At 39.3% G+C, this 18056-nt stretch overlaps 1 protein-coding gene across 1 annotated transcript; it reads left to right on the top strand.

The window, feature by feature from the left end:
- Nucleotides 1-1190: 1190 nt before the first annotated feature.
- On the top strand, nt 1191-2624 carry LOC133036877 (uncharacterized). The gene is made up of 2 exons (XM_061113643.1): nt 1191-1982; nt 2088-2624. Exons 1-2 carry the CDS (start codon nt 1191-1193, stop codon nt 2622-2624), a joined length of 1329 nt encoding a protein of 442 aa, XP_060969626.1.
- Nucleotides 2625-18056: the final 15432 nt, after the last annotated feature.

Below are 18056 nucleotides of genomic sequence, written 5' to 3'. Positions count from 1 at the left end.
GGGCTCCAACTCAAAGAATTAAGCCCCTGTCTTTAACCCGTGTATGGTTTCACTGGACAGAGTGTTGCACCACTAGGGCGAATTTGCCTACCCCTCACCGTTGGGCAAGCTATGAAGAGCATGACTGTAATGGCATAATTTCTGATATTGGATGTCCCATAAGCCTTTAATGTCATGTTAGGCCGACCAGCTTTATATGACCTAGAGGTTGTTACGTTGATATTTCATTCATGCCTTAAGTTTGCAACAAAGAATGGGGTTGGGTGCTTGAGAGGAAATCAACAGGTTGCCCGGGATTGTTACAACCTTGCCCTAACCAAGGCTAAAAAGGAAGTATCCTGTAGTCAGAGTTCGGACAAGGGAAAAAAACATTGCCAAATAGGGAGCCACCCAAGGCGGGGATGCAGATGTGGATCCATGACTTAGGGAACCAAATACCAATGTTCGTCTAGTGGAAGAATTAGAAGAAATCAGAATCGACCTAAATGTTCTAACCAAGAAACTCAAAATTGGAAAAGGTTTGTTGCTCAAAGTAAAATCAACATTGATAAAATTTCTGATACCAAACCTAGACATTTTTTCATGGTCAGAATCGATCCTTCTATAATTTCACATGTCTTGAATATTGATCATAATTTCTGGCCTGTTCAACAAAAAAGAAGATTGTTGGAGAAGGAGCGGGCCCTAGCGCTAAAAGAAGAGGTAGAAAAGCTGCGGAGTAATAATTTCATAATTGAAGCTTTATACCCGACATGGGTTGCTAATCTCGTACTAGTACCCAAGCCGAACAAGAAATGGCAAGTACGCATTGATTTCACCGACCTCAACAAGGTGTGCCCAAAAGACTGTTTTCCACTTCCAAGAATGAATCAACTTGTGGACGCAAGTACAGGTTACGAAATATTAAGCTTCATGGATGCTTATTCGGGGTACAATCAAATCAAGATGCATCCACCAGACCAAGAACATACAAGTTTCCGAACAGATTTTGGTATGTACTTCTATAAGGTCATGTCATTTGGTCTCAAAAACACCGATGCTACATACCAAAGATTGGTAAACAAGATGTTCAAAGACTAGATTGGCGAACCATGGAAGTGTACGTGGATGACATGCTCATCAAATCCAGGAAGGCTGGGGGGCATATAGATGACATGGACAAATGCTTCAAGGTCCTCAAGAAATAAAACATGAAACTCAATCCCCTAAAGGGCTCCTTTGAAGTCGACTCGAGTAAGTTTCTATGCTTTATCATCAATGCTCGAGGAATCGAAGCCAATTCAGAGAAGATTCAAGCCAACCTAGATATGAAATCGCCAACAAAAACAAAGGAAGTTCAAAGTTTGACTAGTCGGATTGCCGCACTCGGCATATTTGTTTCGAAGACAACAGACAAGTGTGTCCCATTCTTCAACATTCTGCGAGGAAATAAGCAGTTTGAATGGACGGAGGAATGCAAAAAAGCTTTCCAGGAGCTAAAGGCGCAACTCGCAAAACCTTCTATGCTCTCAAAACCTCTGGACGGAGAAGAATTAGGAATATACCTAGCTGTCACCAAACATGCTGTAAGTGTCGTACTGATCAGAGAAGAAAACAATATCCAACACCCGGTCTATTACGTCAGTAAAAGACTCATTGAGGCTGAAGGCCGGTATTCATTGATGGAAAAGCTTACTTATTGCCTAATCCTATCAACGAGAAAGCTAAGGCCCTACTTTCAGGCTCATCCTGTTTGGGTATACACTGACCAACGATTACGCCAAATATTGCAAAAATTGGATGCCTCTGAACAGTTACTCAAATGGGCAGTGGAGTTGGGTCAGTATGACATTATCTTCCAACCCCGAACAGTGATCAAGGGTCAGGCCTTGGTGGATTTTGTAGTCGAATGTACGGGTAAAGAAGAAAGCATTTCAGAAAACAACCTAGAGCCAGTACAAATACCTCAGTCGAGTAATAGTGAAAACAAGCCTACTTGGAAGGTACATGTGGACGGGTAGGCCACAGATCAACTATCCAGTGAAGGAATCGCCCTTGTCACACCTAAGGGGCAACACCTACATGCTGTAGTCAAATTTGGCTTTAAGGCATCCATTAATGAAACTAAATATGAAGCTCTGATCGCCGGCCTAAAACTAGCCCGCGAGATGAAGGCTGAACACATTAAGATCTGCAGCAATTCACAGCTAGTGGTAAATATTATATCCGGAGAGTACGAGGCTCGAGGGGAAAAGATGATAGCCTATCTGAGCAAAATACATGATCTGCTGGCGCAGTTCAAAAGCTATGCTCTAAGGCAAATTCCAAGGAAAGAAAACACGACTGCTGATGCATTAGCTCAACTTGGGAGCAGCACTGTAAATGATCAAGCAAATCTGATTCCTGTTCAGTTTCTCAAAGAACCTAGTATCACCGGCATGGAAGAGGTTGAAATGATGAATACATCCCCAAACTGGATGACGCCAATAGCAGCCTACCTCAACATTGAAGAACTCCCAAACAATAGAAACGAAGCACGGAAAATGAGGAGAAAGGCTGCGCGGTACATCATGGTAGAGGGAGTTATGTATAGAAGAGGATTCTCCATGCCATTACTTAGGTGTGTAACACAAGCAGTCGGGTAGAGTTTATCCAAGAAAATTCTAAGGCAAGGTTATTTCTGGCCGACAATGATTGAAGATTTCAAGGCCTACGTTAATAAATGTGATGAATGCCAAAGATTTTCAAAGATACCTCAGGCACCGCCCAACAAACTGACTCAGATGCAAAGTCCCTAGCCTTTTGCCATTTGGGGAATCGACCTGATCAAACAATTTCCCAAAGGCAAAGGCAGAGTGGAGTACGCAGTGGTTCAAGTTGATTACTTTACCAAGTGGACGGAGGTCGAGCCACTGGAATCCATCACGTAAAAAAAAGTGCAGGACTTCATTGTGAAATACATATTTTGCCGGTTCGAATTACTGTACAAGATAGTCTCGGGTAATGGCAAACAATTTGATAGCCAATCCTTTACTGATTTCTGTGCAAACCATGGGATCATAAAAAGTTTCTCCGCAGTGGCACATCCCCAAGCGAATGGTCAAGTTGAAGCAGTCAACAAGACATTGAAGGAGACCCTAAAGAAGAAACTTGAAGATGCTAAAGGAAATTGGCCGGAGGAACTTCCTGAAGTTCTATGGTCATATCGCACAATTGAGAAAACACCAACCGGACAGACTCCATTTGCCATGACATATGGATATGAAGCTATGCTGCCCGTAGAACTCGAATCGCCGTCCCACATAAGATTAACATATAGCCAAGAGGCCAATCATGTACTCCTTGCAGAATCACTTGATGAAATTGAAGAAAAACGAACAGCAACAAACTTAAAACTGATAGCCCATCAGCGAAAAGTAGCTCGGTATTTTATCAAACAAGTGAAAGCACACAAATTCTTTGTGGGAGATATGGTCCTAAGAAGAGTATTTTTGAACACCAAAGATAGTACGGCAGGTGTGCTCATACCAAACTAGGAAGGACCATATCAAGTGGTCGAAGTTCTAGAATCAGGGGCATACAAGTTGGGAAAGTATGATGAAAAGATGCAACTTGTTCTGGTACCAAGGTATTGGAACGGGAAACATTTAAGAAAATACTACCAATAAAAGTACCAGGTCGGATGACCATATCAAGTACGAAATAAAAGAACATTTACTCTTAACTGAATGGCCTTTTGGGCGAACCACGTCCAAAGGTTCGAATAAAATTTCCAAGTACTCAGGTCGGATGACCACCTCTGAAAGTACGATTTTTTATTTTTTGCCATTTGTTTTATTCATGTTAAGCTAAACATCAAATCAGATCAGCATAATAGCTTTGATGTAAGTTATTACGGTAACAGACATATTTCCGACCAATAAATGAATAAAGATGTTTATTTAAATTAAAATTGAGTCGAGTTCATTAGCATGTTATTAATTTACCATCCAGTGCGTAAAAAAGGTTTGGTCGTACCCAAAACCCGAACAGACAAAAAAGCATACTTGTAAAAAAAAAATAAGTGACCAAGAGTTATAAGTCTGCTCGATCACTTGGGGGGCACTTATACCTGTACAAAGCATTTGGTAAAAAACAAAACAAATACAATTGCACGATGATTATACAAAAAGGATGAAATTCATTAGGAATAACAAAAGCATTCAAACTCGGGATTAAAGGCTGCCTAGTCAGCTAGTTGTTCAAAAAATGAAAAATATATTCCAAGTTTAAAGACCGCTTGGTCGGTCACCTTGTCTTAAGAGAAGGCCTATTAGCCTAAAAAACATACAACAAAAGGATAATAAAAAGAAGGCACTTAGACGTCAGGAGTCACAGGCTCTTTGTATGGGTCAGCTGGATTTGAAGGGGCCTGAGAACTGTCACTCTAAGTGGAAGGAGCCTCAACATTCTGATCGGTAGGTGAAGTGGAAGTGGTCGCCTCGGGCTCCTCGTAGGGCGCCTGTGCAACGCAGTAGTCGAGAAACATCTCTATGGAAGCGCCTAGGTAATCAAAGTTTGCTTTGGTATTAGCTTTCCAAAAGTCATAAAATATCTGGAGACCAGCTGTCTCTAAGGCATTTACCTTCTCCCCGAGCCTCACCACCTTGGATTTCTGCTTCTCAACCTCAGCCCCAAGCTCCTCCTATTTCTCTTTCTTCTCTTCCTCCAACCTGCGAAGAAGGGGCAAGACACCCGAGACAAAGAGGCAATGTCAGCCTCGAGCTGCTCGGTGGATGGCATGTCCTGCAGATCTTTGGTTAGTTCGGCCACTTTGGTCTCAGCAACAAGGAGCTTCTTATTGACCTCTTCCAGCTCTATCCGCACAGCCCCAAGTTGAACGCGGGCTTCCTTGGCGTCCTACTTGGCCAAGTCCACTTCGATTCGCATTGTGTTAGAAATTGCAAGGCTCTTAACAAGAGTCGACTTAGCTCGGGAATAGGCATAAGCCATCTTCAGACCAGTCTGTATGAAAGGAAGACATTAAAATCCAAACTAGTTAAAGAAGAACAAGAGGAAAGTGTAAGAGAAGGCTTACCCTCGAAAGCTCGTTCAGGATTCCTCCCATAACCAGCTCCAAAGACAGGTCGTTGTCCGCCCCAGCCAGCTGTTCGTTCACCTCAGGGACTGACCGATTCACATAGTGGGTGAGCATATCTCTGCCTCTTTTAGTCTCCTAGTACATTAATACAGGTGGCGCAGGGGCCTTAACCTGTTTAGACAAGCTTTTGATCAGCTTGGATCCACCCTCCGCTTGTTCAGGCCTGTCCGAACTACCTCCTACAGAATCTTTGGACTTGGTCACTTTTGAGGGAGGAGGGTCCACAACAGTCTATTCTTCAGAAAGGTAAATGACCACTTCAGTTGGTGCCTTCTCCTTGGATAGGGTCTCACCGCCTTAGGACTTCTTGGCCGGAGGGGACAAGGTCGAGCTTCCCCCCACTCTCTTCTTCAAAGCCTCAATCATTTTTTGAGAAATTTCTGCACGGAATAAAAACAAAATAGTTAGAAGAAAGTATAAAATATACGAAGGCATGAAAATGAAGAAAAATTAATGCAAGATGATGTATTATGCACGCTGGTAGGAGCATCAGCCCGAACAAGCACAGCTGGGGCGTCGTCATCTGAAGAGTCTCCCTGCTCTTCCAGAAAAAATTTCCCCTTTTGCTTCTACAGGACTTGATGGGCGAGCAGGTACCCCAGGCTCTCTGATCAGGATAGAATGTTCTATGAGCCTCCTTCTCCTGGTATGAATATTCTTGAGCATATTGTTCGGCTTCGGCTCCACCCTTCAACTTAGCCTCACGCTTAAGTTGAATAAGCTCCTTCTCCTACTCAGAATATTCCTTAGTATACTGCTTGGCTCCTGCATCATCCTTCAACTTAGCCTCACGCTTGAGTTGAATGAGCTCCTTTTCTTGCTCAGCTTCCACAGCCCGGCCAGCACTGGACTTTTTCTTTCTCCCCTTCACAGGCTGGGGTATAAAGTCTGTCGGATAGAGCCCGTACTCCATAAAGTTGGCCTCCGAGATCAACAAAGTGATATTCCGAGCAGCATTCGGCAGTTGGAGAATCCTCTGAGCTCTATACCTAAGAGTCAGTGTAAGGGGTGGACGGTAATATATTGGGATCTACTGAAAGTGAGTATAGGTGGTGTCCATGCCTTCCACGAAGTAATACTCATCAACAAAACCTCCGACCTTGTCCACAGTGCCTATCAACCACTTGAAATCTAGCTAAGAGAAGTAGAAGTACCCCGACCTGCTTTGCTTGGGGGTAGACTTCAAGACCTCGTTCGACTTAAATGTCGTAGAGGGCATACAGGGAAAATAAGTCCTTAATTCCCTTGGGAGTGAAGTAGGTCGGACAAAGGCAAAAGTAATCCGCCACCTTCTAGAAGTATGAGTGCAAAGGCATCATTTCCCGTTGCTTAGTGTGAGCACCCGACCAGGCACAGAACCCTTTTTGTGGGTTACTTGCTCTGTGTTTCGAAGAAGGGACGTAACACTCACGTCTGTCCAGATATTTAGCCTTGTCCAAGGCCCTCACGTGCCTCGCTGATCATGGACGGAGGGCTTACCCATCTGGCACCTAAGGCACCTTGCCTCTTGTGAGGAACTGCTTCAGTGAGCTCTTCGGTGACGTAGTCTTCCCCTTCGACCAAGACTTCACCCTCTGCAGACACCGACTCCCCGGCCTCGTTATACCCTCCAAAGTTTGGAGGTTCAGCCACTCCTTCCTCCTCGACCTTGGAAGGGCTGTCAGGACAAACGTCGTCCTGCTCCTCGATCTCCTGGACCTCAATGTCCCCCTCATGATCTCCCTCCTCCATGGCAGGCGGATCTTGTTCGGCACTTGGCAATGTGGCGAGCTGGGCCACATGAGGATTAGATGCGTTGACTTTTTACATCGTCTGCTTTGTGTGAGCCATCATCCTCCTCCTGGACGGATGCTGATGTGTATGTCGTGCAACTATAACAGCAGGGACAACAATCGGGATGCCGAAGTTACCTGAACTTGGACGACCAACAGGAAGAGTATCAGCAACACTTGGCCGGACAATACATGTCCAGTTAGACGAAAGATAATGCCTCCAACTCTTCTTCAATTCCCAAATGAAGCGGTCGTACCCCTCTCCAGCGATTTTCTTAGGGTAATAATGGTGGTGCACTACGGGTTCTAGAGTAGGAGAACAATCACTACTCACATCCCAATCTTCAAAGCTCGAGTTACAAAGTCCACCACTCGAAGAGGACAGACTGGCGCGAAGACGAGGCTGATCCTGGTACAAAAGTTGAAGCAAGTCCTCGTCAATTGGGTGTTCCTTCCCTAAATCTCACAAAGGTTCATCTACAAAAGACAACACACGAGATGAGTGTTTGGTCGGGATATCGAACAGTAAACAGGCAAATATGCCGACCAAGAGTACTCAATAGATTAAAAGGATGAAAAATGTACAAAATTCAAGCCAAGACCCAGAAGTTGGAAATTTTTGGGTTTAGGGCTAAAAAATTCACGAAGCTTCGAAAGACTAAGGTGAAAGACGAACAATGAGTGATTAAAGGCAAAGGTCATAAACCGTGAAGCCGTACGGACTATTATAGAATAAATCACAAAGTTTCGAGCCTAGATTTTCTATCTATCTTCTACAACAAGTCAACAACGCATGTATTTTCGACAATAGAAACCAAGAAATTAAACATGCAAAGTTAAAAGAGAAGGAGATTGAAAACTTACTCATTGTTTGACGCCTAAATTTAGTCCAAACGAGGCTGCTCAAATGCCTTTTGTATGAATCTCATGACAGACTTGAAGTAAAATCCTTTTTTTCTCTTAGTTTGTTTAGTAGAGAAATCAGTAAAAGTAAAATTATGAAGATAATCCAGCCTTATTTATAGGCAATCTAGTGAAAAGAGGTAATCATTTCAAAATACCTCAGACGCTTTGATTCCCTCCCAAAAGCAAATATTGGGAGATCAAAATTAATCAAGTGTAACCTTCAAAGCGTGATGAGAAAAATTGGGTTCCGATGCACTAATTAAGTCAGCGCATTAATTAGCCGAAAACCGAAGAGACGCCTGGTCAGCCTCACATCGAGTCACGAACAGACGCGCCTAACACATGTCACCCATTCAAAAGCGTAGGCATCTCGGATGAAGTCTACATGCAACTTCGGAAGTCTCATACAGACTTGGGGGATAAGGTTATCCCAATTTTAGTACTTTGACATGGCATCACAATCTGGTGACACGTGGAAGCAACTTTGCATATCTGTTCGAAAGAGATATGCCAAACAGAACACCGCATATATCTGTACATACGAAGCCTTCCTGACTGGGTAGTGGACGGTCCGAACAGCGTGCCAAAACTTAGGAACTTCAATACTTGCATCATGAATCACAAAAGCAATCCCTATAATTCTGGGATCATATCACAGAGATATGGCAAGCTGTCCAAATCCCTTAATTAGTGTACTCTATATTTAATATGTAATCTTACCAATTATAGACATTGTTAACAGAAGGAAAACTTTTTCCTCAAAGCTTATAGCCCTATGAATAGTGATCCATTCTCACTAGGCAAGGGGTCGAAAAACTTATCTAAGAGTATATACTCAAAGATATCATTTTAAGAGCTCTAAGAGAGGAATCACTACATTGTTTGTTCTTACGTCAGTACATATCAAGGGGAGTAGGTTATTACCGAACTTCTCGGGGCCAAACCTTTATAAAAACTCTGTGTCTTTATTTATTTCACTATATTACATCTATATTATACTACTTGTCGTTGGCCAAAACCGAGGTCAACAAAGGCAAATGGGCTTTCACAATTGGGGTTGTTCGTGTGGGGGAGGGTTGGGTTCAGTATGTCGTACCCACTACTAATGGCCCCCTAACTCTCACACAAGGCCTAAAGGAGAGGAATTTAACCTTAATTAAATAATTGTCATTCATTGAATAAGCCCAATACTAATTGGGCCTAAATAAAAATATCATTAGGTGATATTTTATTGTAGCAACCTAGTCCATTTAAATATCTAAAAATAAATGGGCTTCCTTGTTGGGAATATTTTACCAAGATCAAGATTTACTAACAAGTATGTTGAATTAATATCCTAAATATGAATTCTCTAAAACAATGAAATAAACACATAAGGGTTTAAGAAAACCTTACATTGATTGCAGCGGAATATAATGACTCCTTCCTTTCAAGATCTCTAGCCCTTGATTCCTTTCAGTAGCATAGCATTATCAAGATCTGAACCTGGATCTCTTTCTCTCCTTCGGGTTTGGTTACCACCGTCTTACTCACTATGATTGAGTACTTGACTTGCTATGTGTGGGCATGGCACTCACTCACTAGGGTTTTGAATGTGAAGAACAATGAAGGAGGTGAAATCACTAAGGAAGGAACTCTCTCATCTAGGTTGAAGGCAATAGTCAAAATGACAAGAGTTAAATTGATAAGAGGGATGAGATGAGAGTATCATGTTCCTTTTAAAGTGTTTCAACTAGGGCTTAGGGCTGAATTATATGGATTACAAAGAATAAAATATTGGGAAAAAATCCACGTATGGCCGTACAAAAATAATGGACCAATTTCTAGTTAGATTTTTGTCACTTTATTTCAACCACTTATTCTTCTTTCAATAATTCTATATTTTCCAATTCAATCCTATAAATGCCAAGACTATTTATTTAATAATTATAATTAATTATCAAATAAAATTATCATTTATGTTATTTATTAATTAGACCATACAAAGTCTCTTATTTAACAAATTGACCCCGAAACTTCTTTTCTTCACAATTAAGCCCTTGCTTAGTAAAAATTCTTAAATAGGACATAGTCTAATTTTAGAATTATAATTGATTAACTAAAACCAATTAACTGAGTCTGGAAGCAGTATTATCTCAAATAGTTAGAGGACCATGGGCCTATATAACCGAGCTTCCAATAAGTAGATCTAAAATTCACTAAGTAAATTCCCAACTTATTATTTTTACCTTGCGCCATTATAGATTTGGAATTGAATAGCACTATTACTTATATAGAACGCTCTATATGTACCACGATATAGATACGTTATGATTATCCATTGTTACAATGCTAATAGTCAAAGATCCTCTATAGATGATTTACACTGAATCGGGACAAATTTACCGTTCTACCCTTCAATGTATTTTATCCTTAAAACACTTAGCTACCTATAAATGATACTTCAATAAACTAATATAATTACTGAAATGAGGCCTCAATGATTTATCTCTATTCATCAAAGCTCGAAGGAAATCATCGTTTCACTTCTAAATACTTTTAGAAGCTATAGATTTTATATCTATGATCAGCCCTCCCACTCAATTGAACTACCATATCCTTAATTTGTATGTCACGAGAAGATCCAATTGGTCGACTTTAATGAACAAATTGAAGAACATAAATAATACAACTAAGATTGAACCTAACCATATTAGGATTGAGATCCATAGACCTAAGATCAACCATTGATATTAACTTAGAAAGATATAACGCTAAGTTTATGATATCTTATCTAAGATCAATATCAGTCCCTTCTATTGTATACTCTATACATCCGATACTGGTAAACTTTGCTAATGTCCTAGAAAGGACATAACACTTATCCAAGGTGTAAGTATACCTTATCGCTGATTATCATTCCAGTCTAAATCCAGTGAACTGACAAATCATGGGAATTAAACTTTTGAACATATAATCATGATTATATTCCACTATGCCAACGACACTATAATCATGAACAAATATATATATTTACATATGTTCAGGACTTAATAGAATTTATACATTAAACATAATCAAGAAATAAATCATGTGAACTATGCAACATAAAAAAAATTTTGATCTTTATTATTAGTAAATCTGATTATACTGAAATGGGTTTTATTTAGGACATAAAATCCAACAGCAGGGACCTTTTTCCCACAAAGAATACTTGGGAACTTTATAGTCACAAGTAAGCTCTTCCGAGCCAAGATGGCCGACCGTCCTCAAGTTCTCCTTGTTACATAAGAAATCCGCCGATCGCAACTCGAATGGAAGGCTTAGCAGGATTTTACGATGCTAGGCCATTTCTAGAGTTGGAACTGGTCTCCTGGAAACTGCTGTAAACACATCAAGCATAATAAGTAAGCGACTTCAAAAAACATAAATCAAAAGAAAACTCAAAAGCAAGTTTTTAAGACTAAAATAACTCACATATGATGCGAAATGCAGTCATGTCGATTGGAGAAAGAACAGTTGTCTAGAAGAAATCTTCTTTAAACTAAATCTTATTTGGTAACCTCACAATGATCTTGCGGTCGTTTGTATGGGTGCTGAGGTAATAAAAGCCTCCTGCACAATGCTTCCTCGTGGGGACTACCTTAACAGAATAAAAATATACAATATTAGGAGGAGTGGGGCACTCCCGTCCTAAAATATGATATAAAACCTTTAGACTTGCATAAATTCTGTAAGAAATTGGATTCAGCTGAAAGAGAGCACCTCCAAGGTAATTACAGAATTCTTTAAAATAATCTCTCAAGAGGAGAACTGCTCCAGCCTCGCTTTGTTTGAGTCTCTAAGCGCCTATTCCCGACGAGCAACTAGTGTTAGCACCACCACACTCCTCGTGAAGTACCCTTTTAGGAGGGAAACAACTGAATTCCCCAGGGGCGACAGATCTAATACGACATCGACGCCTTTGTTCAATACCACAAGATTTAATATGCCACCGACATATGCTCCAATGGATCTGACCTTGGACTTGATAAGTTCAGCTTCGAATGTGACATGGGATCTTGTGGGGTCTTTGACTTACGAGGCCTAGTAGACATAATGTCAAAGTCAAGGTCACCTGATGAAAAAACAACAGTGACTTTGGGTAAAAATATTGGTGTCGCGAGGGGAATAGAAGATAAAAATTGAGGTTTTGGCCAAGCTGCATCTCGCAAGAAACGACATTTACCCTCAGTTATCTCTTGTGAAAATTGCCTATAGTGACTAGCAACTTTGTCCTGATTGGTTTTTATTAAATGGTCCCTAATCTTTGCATCATTTATTCAAGAAAGGATTGAGGTTTTGGGATTTTTTGTTTAAATGGTAGAGTTACGTCCTTAGAGCATTCTATTTCTAAGAATTCTGGAGTTGAAATTTCGAAACCAGATTGGGATATTTCTGTAAAAAGAACAATCCTAATTTCTGAAAGAAATTTGTTTAAAACTCGAAGCTTACGATTGGAATAAACCTAAGTTTTCCCTCTGATTAAAACCCTAAAAATTACCCGAGAAATTAAATCGAAATCACTAAAATGAAATAAAGTGAACAAAGATGCAGTTAATTACAAATAGGGATCATAACATAGGAAAAAGAAAAGACCAGAAAGAAAGGAATAAATCACTTACTATTTGAAAATGAGTTTTCACACGATGAAGAGCTCTGTGACAGGAGTTGAAATGAGTTGTGTGATGTATTCTGAGATTGAAGATTAAGTCTGAAGAGATTCGTAGGAAATAGGTCAATGACATAGAGGGCATGCATGATTTTGAGGAATCAGAAATAGGGTTGTTTATAGAAAAGCTCGAAGGTTTTATGAAAGCAGAAATGGTGGAATAATGGTTTCTTTTCAGTTTTCATACCTTGAGATTGATCACCGTTAGATTAAAAAAATAGAGATCTAACGGACAGAAACACAGGAGAATTGGAAAAGATGAGTCATTTAATGCTAATGTGCCTCGAAATCATGAACCGCCAAATTCAAAAGTATGCAATTATTCAAATTGGGTTAAGAAAAACATACCCTTTGTAATTATTTAAAAAGTACTTTTTTAAAAAAATAAGAACTTTTTAAGGGGCAATTTTTATACGCAAAATTCGGCTGCACTTCAGAGAGTGACACGTATCAATCAAGTGGAATACGAACCACCATATATAATAATGATTATATCATTTAATGCAAAAAGAAATAACGCATTAAATATAGAATTAATAGAGTATATTCATAAACTCGCTGACTGCATAGTCTTAGGCGAGACAAGAATACACAGATTATTAATATCTGTATTGACAAGACACTAACCTGCCTCGAAATACGCAGTCCCAAGAACAAGATTCATTTTTAAGTAAAATTTTTCGAATCAGCTATGGGCAATATATAGCCAGACATCCACCTCGCTACACATAAGGAAGTATTGACGAGACGAATCAGTTGTTGAACACATAGCGTATTTTCTAAAATTATAATAACTAAGTGTAACAACTTGGAAACATGTAGGCATGATTGTCCAGTCTGCGAGACCTTATGTTCAAAGAGTAGTTTTTAAGTTTGCTCAGTACAGTGATGCTCATGCTATTGCTGGAAGGCATGCAAGTGTCCAACAATCTACAGGCAAAGCGAGATGCTTTCGTCCAAATCATCATCAACCGTCTTTCAAGATAAGAATGATAAGTGTTATGCAGTTATCAATTGTTATCCACACGTGTTAAAATGAAACGTGATCATTCTCAAGCTTCATTAGATGGTTATGTATTTCAAATTATAAATGTAAATATCTGCCAACCTATATTCCTATAAATAGGGGCAGAATCCCTCAAAGAAGGGGAGAAAAATCCTTTGGGAAACAGACAATTAATTGTATATTGTATTAAATACTCAAAAATATCTTGAATAAGATAGATTTGTGGAGTATGTAGATTTAACTGCAAAACCACGTAAAATTCTTGGTGTTATTCTTATATTTATACATTATAATTATTATACTTATTAATCTGTATTAAATTTATTACGAAAAAAAAGGCTCATTATTGGTTAATGAAAATCTGCGTTAACATTAACTATGAGAAACATAATCTAAATTTTATATACAAACTATATATGATAAAAATAAATAACAAACATATGAACTTATATAAAAAATAATAATAAACATACATGTTTTATTTATAAATTTGTATTTATATGTACATATCATCACAAACTTAGTCCAAAAAAATATATCATTACAAACATTATCATAACAAATATATTAGATTAATAATTAATTAACATTATCAATAATAATATAAATATAGTGTTAATACATAAGGTCACATTTAATTATAATTTTGTTTATTTTTTAAACACATTTTTCAATAACTAATTATGAGCATAAGTGTTACATTTTACAATTATTTATGACCTTTTAATAAACAAAAAAAGTTTTTATTCAAATAAATAAATAAACTTAAATGTTTCATTTTTAAAATTGTTATGACTTTTTAATAAACAAATTATATTTATTATCATAATAAATATACTCGATTAATAATAGCATTATAAATATTAATAATACTAATCAAATATTTAATAAAATATATATACACTGTTTGTAAAGTATAAGCAAAATTTGTTAATGTGTTTGTATATTCTTTTTTTAACTTTGTATTAAGTTTTAATAATACGAGGGAGTCTTGTCTTATGACATGGTATGATTTTTCTCTGTCGTGGTATTGATCTGTTCTAAGTTGTTCTGCTTTTGTTCTGTTCTTAAGAAAAGAGAGTATGGATTCACGAGGTAAGGTTGTGGTAGATTTGGAAGATCAAGATGATCAAGGAATGGTTGAGGAGAGAGCTGTGGGAGGACTATTTTATGATGATGATAAGGACGATGATCTCTCTGAAATAGATGACCGATTGTTGTTAGTAGGTCGTTTTCTCACGTCAAGAAGTATCGATTTTCAAGCTATGCAACACAAGATGGCCACCCTTTGGCAACCGGGCAGAGGATTATATGTAAAAGAATTGGAACCAAATCTATTTCTCTTTCAATTTTATCACGATGTGGACATTGATCGAGTTATGGAAGGCAGCCCGTGGACTTTCGATAGAGTGCCACTCCTTTTTGAACGTGTTAAACCAGGGGAAAATCCAAGAAGAGTACAACTTAATCACTTGACTTTTTGGGTGCAGCTTCATGAAATGGTATCGGGTTTTAAATCGGAAAGAGTTGTACGGGATGTGGCAAATTACATAGGGGAGTTTGTTGAATCGGATCCAAATAACTTTGTTGGTGTATGGAGATATTACCTACGGGTCCGAAGAAAGATTAATATCACTTGGCCATTAGAGAAAACTATGAAGCTTGAGAGGAAAAATGGGCTTTTCTGTCATGTACAATTCAAATATGAAGGTTTGCCCACTTTTTGCTTTATCTGTGGAGTGTTGGGACACTCTGATAAGTTCTGTGATAAGTTATTTGATACACCAGCCCACCTCTTGACAAAGAACTACGATTTAGATTTGAAAGCGGTTCCTAGAAGACGGCATTATTCTATAGGATCCAAATGGCTGAAGTCTGGAGTAGCTCTGAAACCTGCGGTGGCGACGTCGAACACCACCACTACGACGGACAAGGAGGAGATATCGCCTGTGATCTCTCCCACGATTTTGGTTAATAATAATAATGACACCATATCAAGTTTTCCTAGTCAACAGCCGAAATATGGGGGTATAGGAAAAAATCATGGAAAGGATATCAGTATTAATTGTGGACAAGGAGTGCCAACTATAGAAGGTCTTTTAAATGACAAGTCAACAGCTCATGGGGTAATCTCTATTGATGAGGTGGCAAAGACTAATCGTTTAATGATACTAGATTTGAAGAGGAGGAAAACTACCTTGGAAAAAGTTATTGGGCCTGCTGTGGGCCAATTTGAAGCAATGGTAATTGAGGAAAATGACAATTCAAAAGACTTGAATGAGGAGACTATGGGCCAGAATGAGACAATGTCTGCTGAGAAAATTGTCAACCCAAAAAACTTGAATGGGGCGGGTTCTTTTGGACAGACCCGCCAGGAGTTATGAATGTTTTAAGCTGGAATTGCCGTGGGCTTGGGAACCGATGGACTGTTCAATTCCTTAAAGAGATTATATCTCAGAAGAAACCCAATTTTATTTTTCTTTGTGAAACTAAATGTGATAAAAAAAGAATGACATGGGTGGGACAACACTTGGGCTTTGAAGGTAATTTTATTGTAGAGGCCCAAGGACAAGGAGGAGGGTTAGCTTTACTTTGGAAAGAAAGTGATATGGACCGAGTATTGGGCTACTCCCAAAACCACATTGACTTTGAAGTTTGTATGGGGGAGAACGAGACCTGGAGACTCACAGGAGTGTATGGGGAACAAAACAGAGCAAATCGCAGGGATACTTGGGCACTTCTCCTTTCACTGGCTAGCGACTACACGTTACCTTGGTGTGTGATTGGGGATTTGAACAATATTGTGAGTAATGAAGAGAAGAAGGGTGGCAACCCTTACCCCCGATGGTTGCTTGAGGGGTTCCAACAAACATTGTCTGAATGTTCCTTAATGGATATTGACTTGGTGGGGCATCGTTTCACGTGGGAGAAAGGGTGAGGGACGCAGAGATGGATCGAAGCTCGACTTGACAGAGCTCTGGTCAATTCGGCTTGGAGTCAGGTATTCCCCTTTGCTAAACTTTTCAACCTTGAGTGTACCTCATCTGACCATAATCCTCTATTCCTGAAACCGATTATTGAAGACTCTTTTATTCCCTCTCACCGGTTTAAATTTGAGAATGCTTGGCTAAAGGAACCATTATGTCTCCAAATTCTTAAAGACTGCTGGGAGAATAGTGAAGGGAATAATTTCAAACAGAAAATAGAAGCGTGTGCTGAGAAGCTTCGGGTGTGGGGGAAGAGTATTACTGGGAATTTCAAGCAGAGAATCAAGGCTTGTAAATCTGAACTTAAAGTACTTCAAGGAAAGCGAGATGCATACTCGGTGCAACGATATGATGAATTGAAGAAATCTTTGTTTGCTATACTTGATCAACGGGAAAGCTTTTGGAAGCAACGTGCGAAAAATTTTTGGCTCAAGGAGGGGGATCAAAATAGTCGATACTTTCATGTGGCTGCTAGCTCAAGGAAGCGAAATAATCAAATAACTGAGCTTAGAGATAGTCACGGCAATTGTGTTAACTGGGATAACGGACTTAGTGATGTGGTGGTGAATTATTTTTCAAAACTTTTCTCTACATCTGGGGCTCACTGTGATGAAATTGTACAAGGTGTAACAGCCACGGTTACAAGGCATGTTAATGAAGAATTGAGACAGAGTGTTTCGGTTGAAGAGGTTAAAGCTGCAGTGTTTCAAATGCATCCAGACAAAATCCCAGGGCCCGATGGAATGACACCAGCCTTCTTCCAAAAGAGTTGGTCTATTATTTCACAGGATGTGGTTGGAGTTGTCCAACGGTTTTTTGAATCGATAGTGTTCAAAGAAGGATGTGGGGATGCTAATGTTGTCTTAATTCCTAAGAAAAAGACTCCGGAGTTCATGTCGGATTTTCGGCCTATTGCTCTTTGTAACGTCATTTATAAGATAATTACAAAGGTTATGGCAAACCGAATGAAGGGCTTTATGGATTCAATAGTCTCGAGATATCAAAGTGCTTTTATCCCAGGGCGTTTGATTCATGATAATGTTATGGTTTCTTTTGAAATACTTCATTATCTTAAAAGGAAGAGGCAAGGAAAAGTGGGTTACATGGCACTCAAGCTCGATATGAGCAAAGCATATGACCGCATCGAGTGGAAGTTCTTGGAGGCTATGTTGTTGAAGTTGGGATTTGAACCGTTCTGGGTGAGACTGCTTTCTCAATGTGTGACCTCGGCAAAGTACACGGTGGTTCATGGGGGAAGAGAAATGGGTCCGATTATTCCTACTAGATGTATTCGTCAGGGAGATCCTCTCTCGCCATACTTGTTCATCCTATGTGCAGAGGGGCTGTCGGCTTTGTTATGTCAGTATGAAAGAAGGGGCTGGTTACATGGGTGCAAAGTCGCTAATGGTGCGCCTAGGATAACTCATATGCTCTTTGCAGACGATTCTTATTTGTATTGTAAAGCCAATTTGGAAGAAGCTCACAGAGTGCAAGAAGTTCTGCAAAAGTTTGAGATGGCGTCGGGGCAAAAAGTTAACTTTAATAAGTCCTCTATTTTCTTCAGTAACAATATTGG

This window comes from Cannabis sativa, chromosome 4 (assembly GCF_029168945.1).
Source record: "Cannabis sativa cultivar Pink pepper isolate KNU-18-1 chromosome 4, ASM2916894v1, whole genome shotgun sequence".
In the NCBI taxonomy this organism is placed as follows: domain Eukaryota; kingdom Viridiplantae; phylum Streptophyta; class Magnoliopsida; order Rosales; family Cannabaceae; genus Cannabis; species Cannabis sativa.
The sequence above is the reverse complement of the archived record's forward strand: the minus strand, read 5'-3'. Positions and strand labels throughout refer to the sequence as shown.

Coding starts and splice junctions, on each gene's coding strand:
- LOC133036877 (XM_061113643.1), top strand. CDS start 1,191: ATGAAACTCAATCCCCTAAAGGGCTCCTTTGAAGTCGACTCGAGTAAG. Junction 1,983..2,087: donor AAAACAAGCCTACTTGGAAG/GTACATGTGGAC, acceptor TTTGGCTTTAAG/GCATCCATTAATGAAACTAA.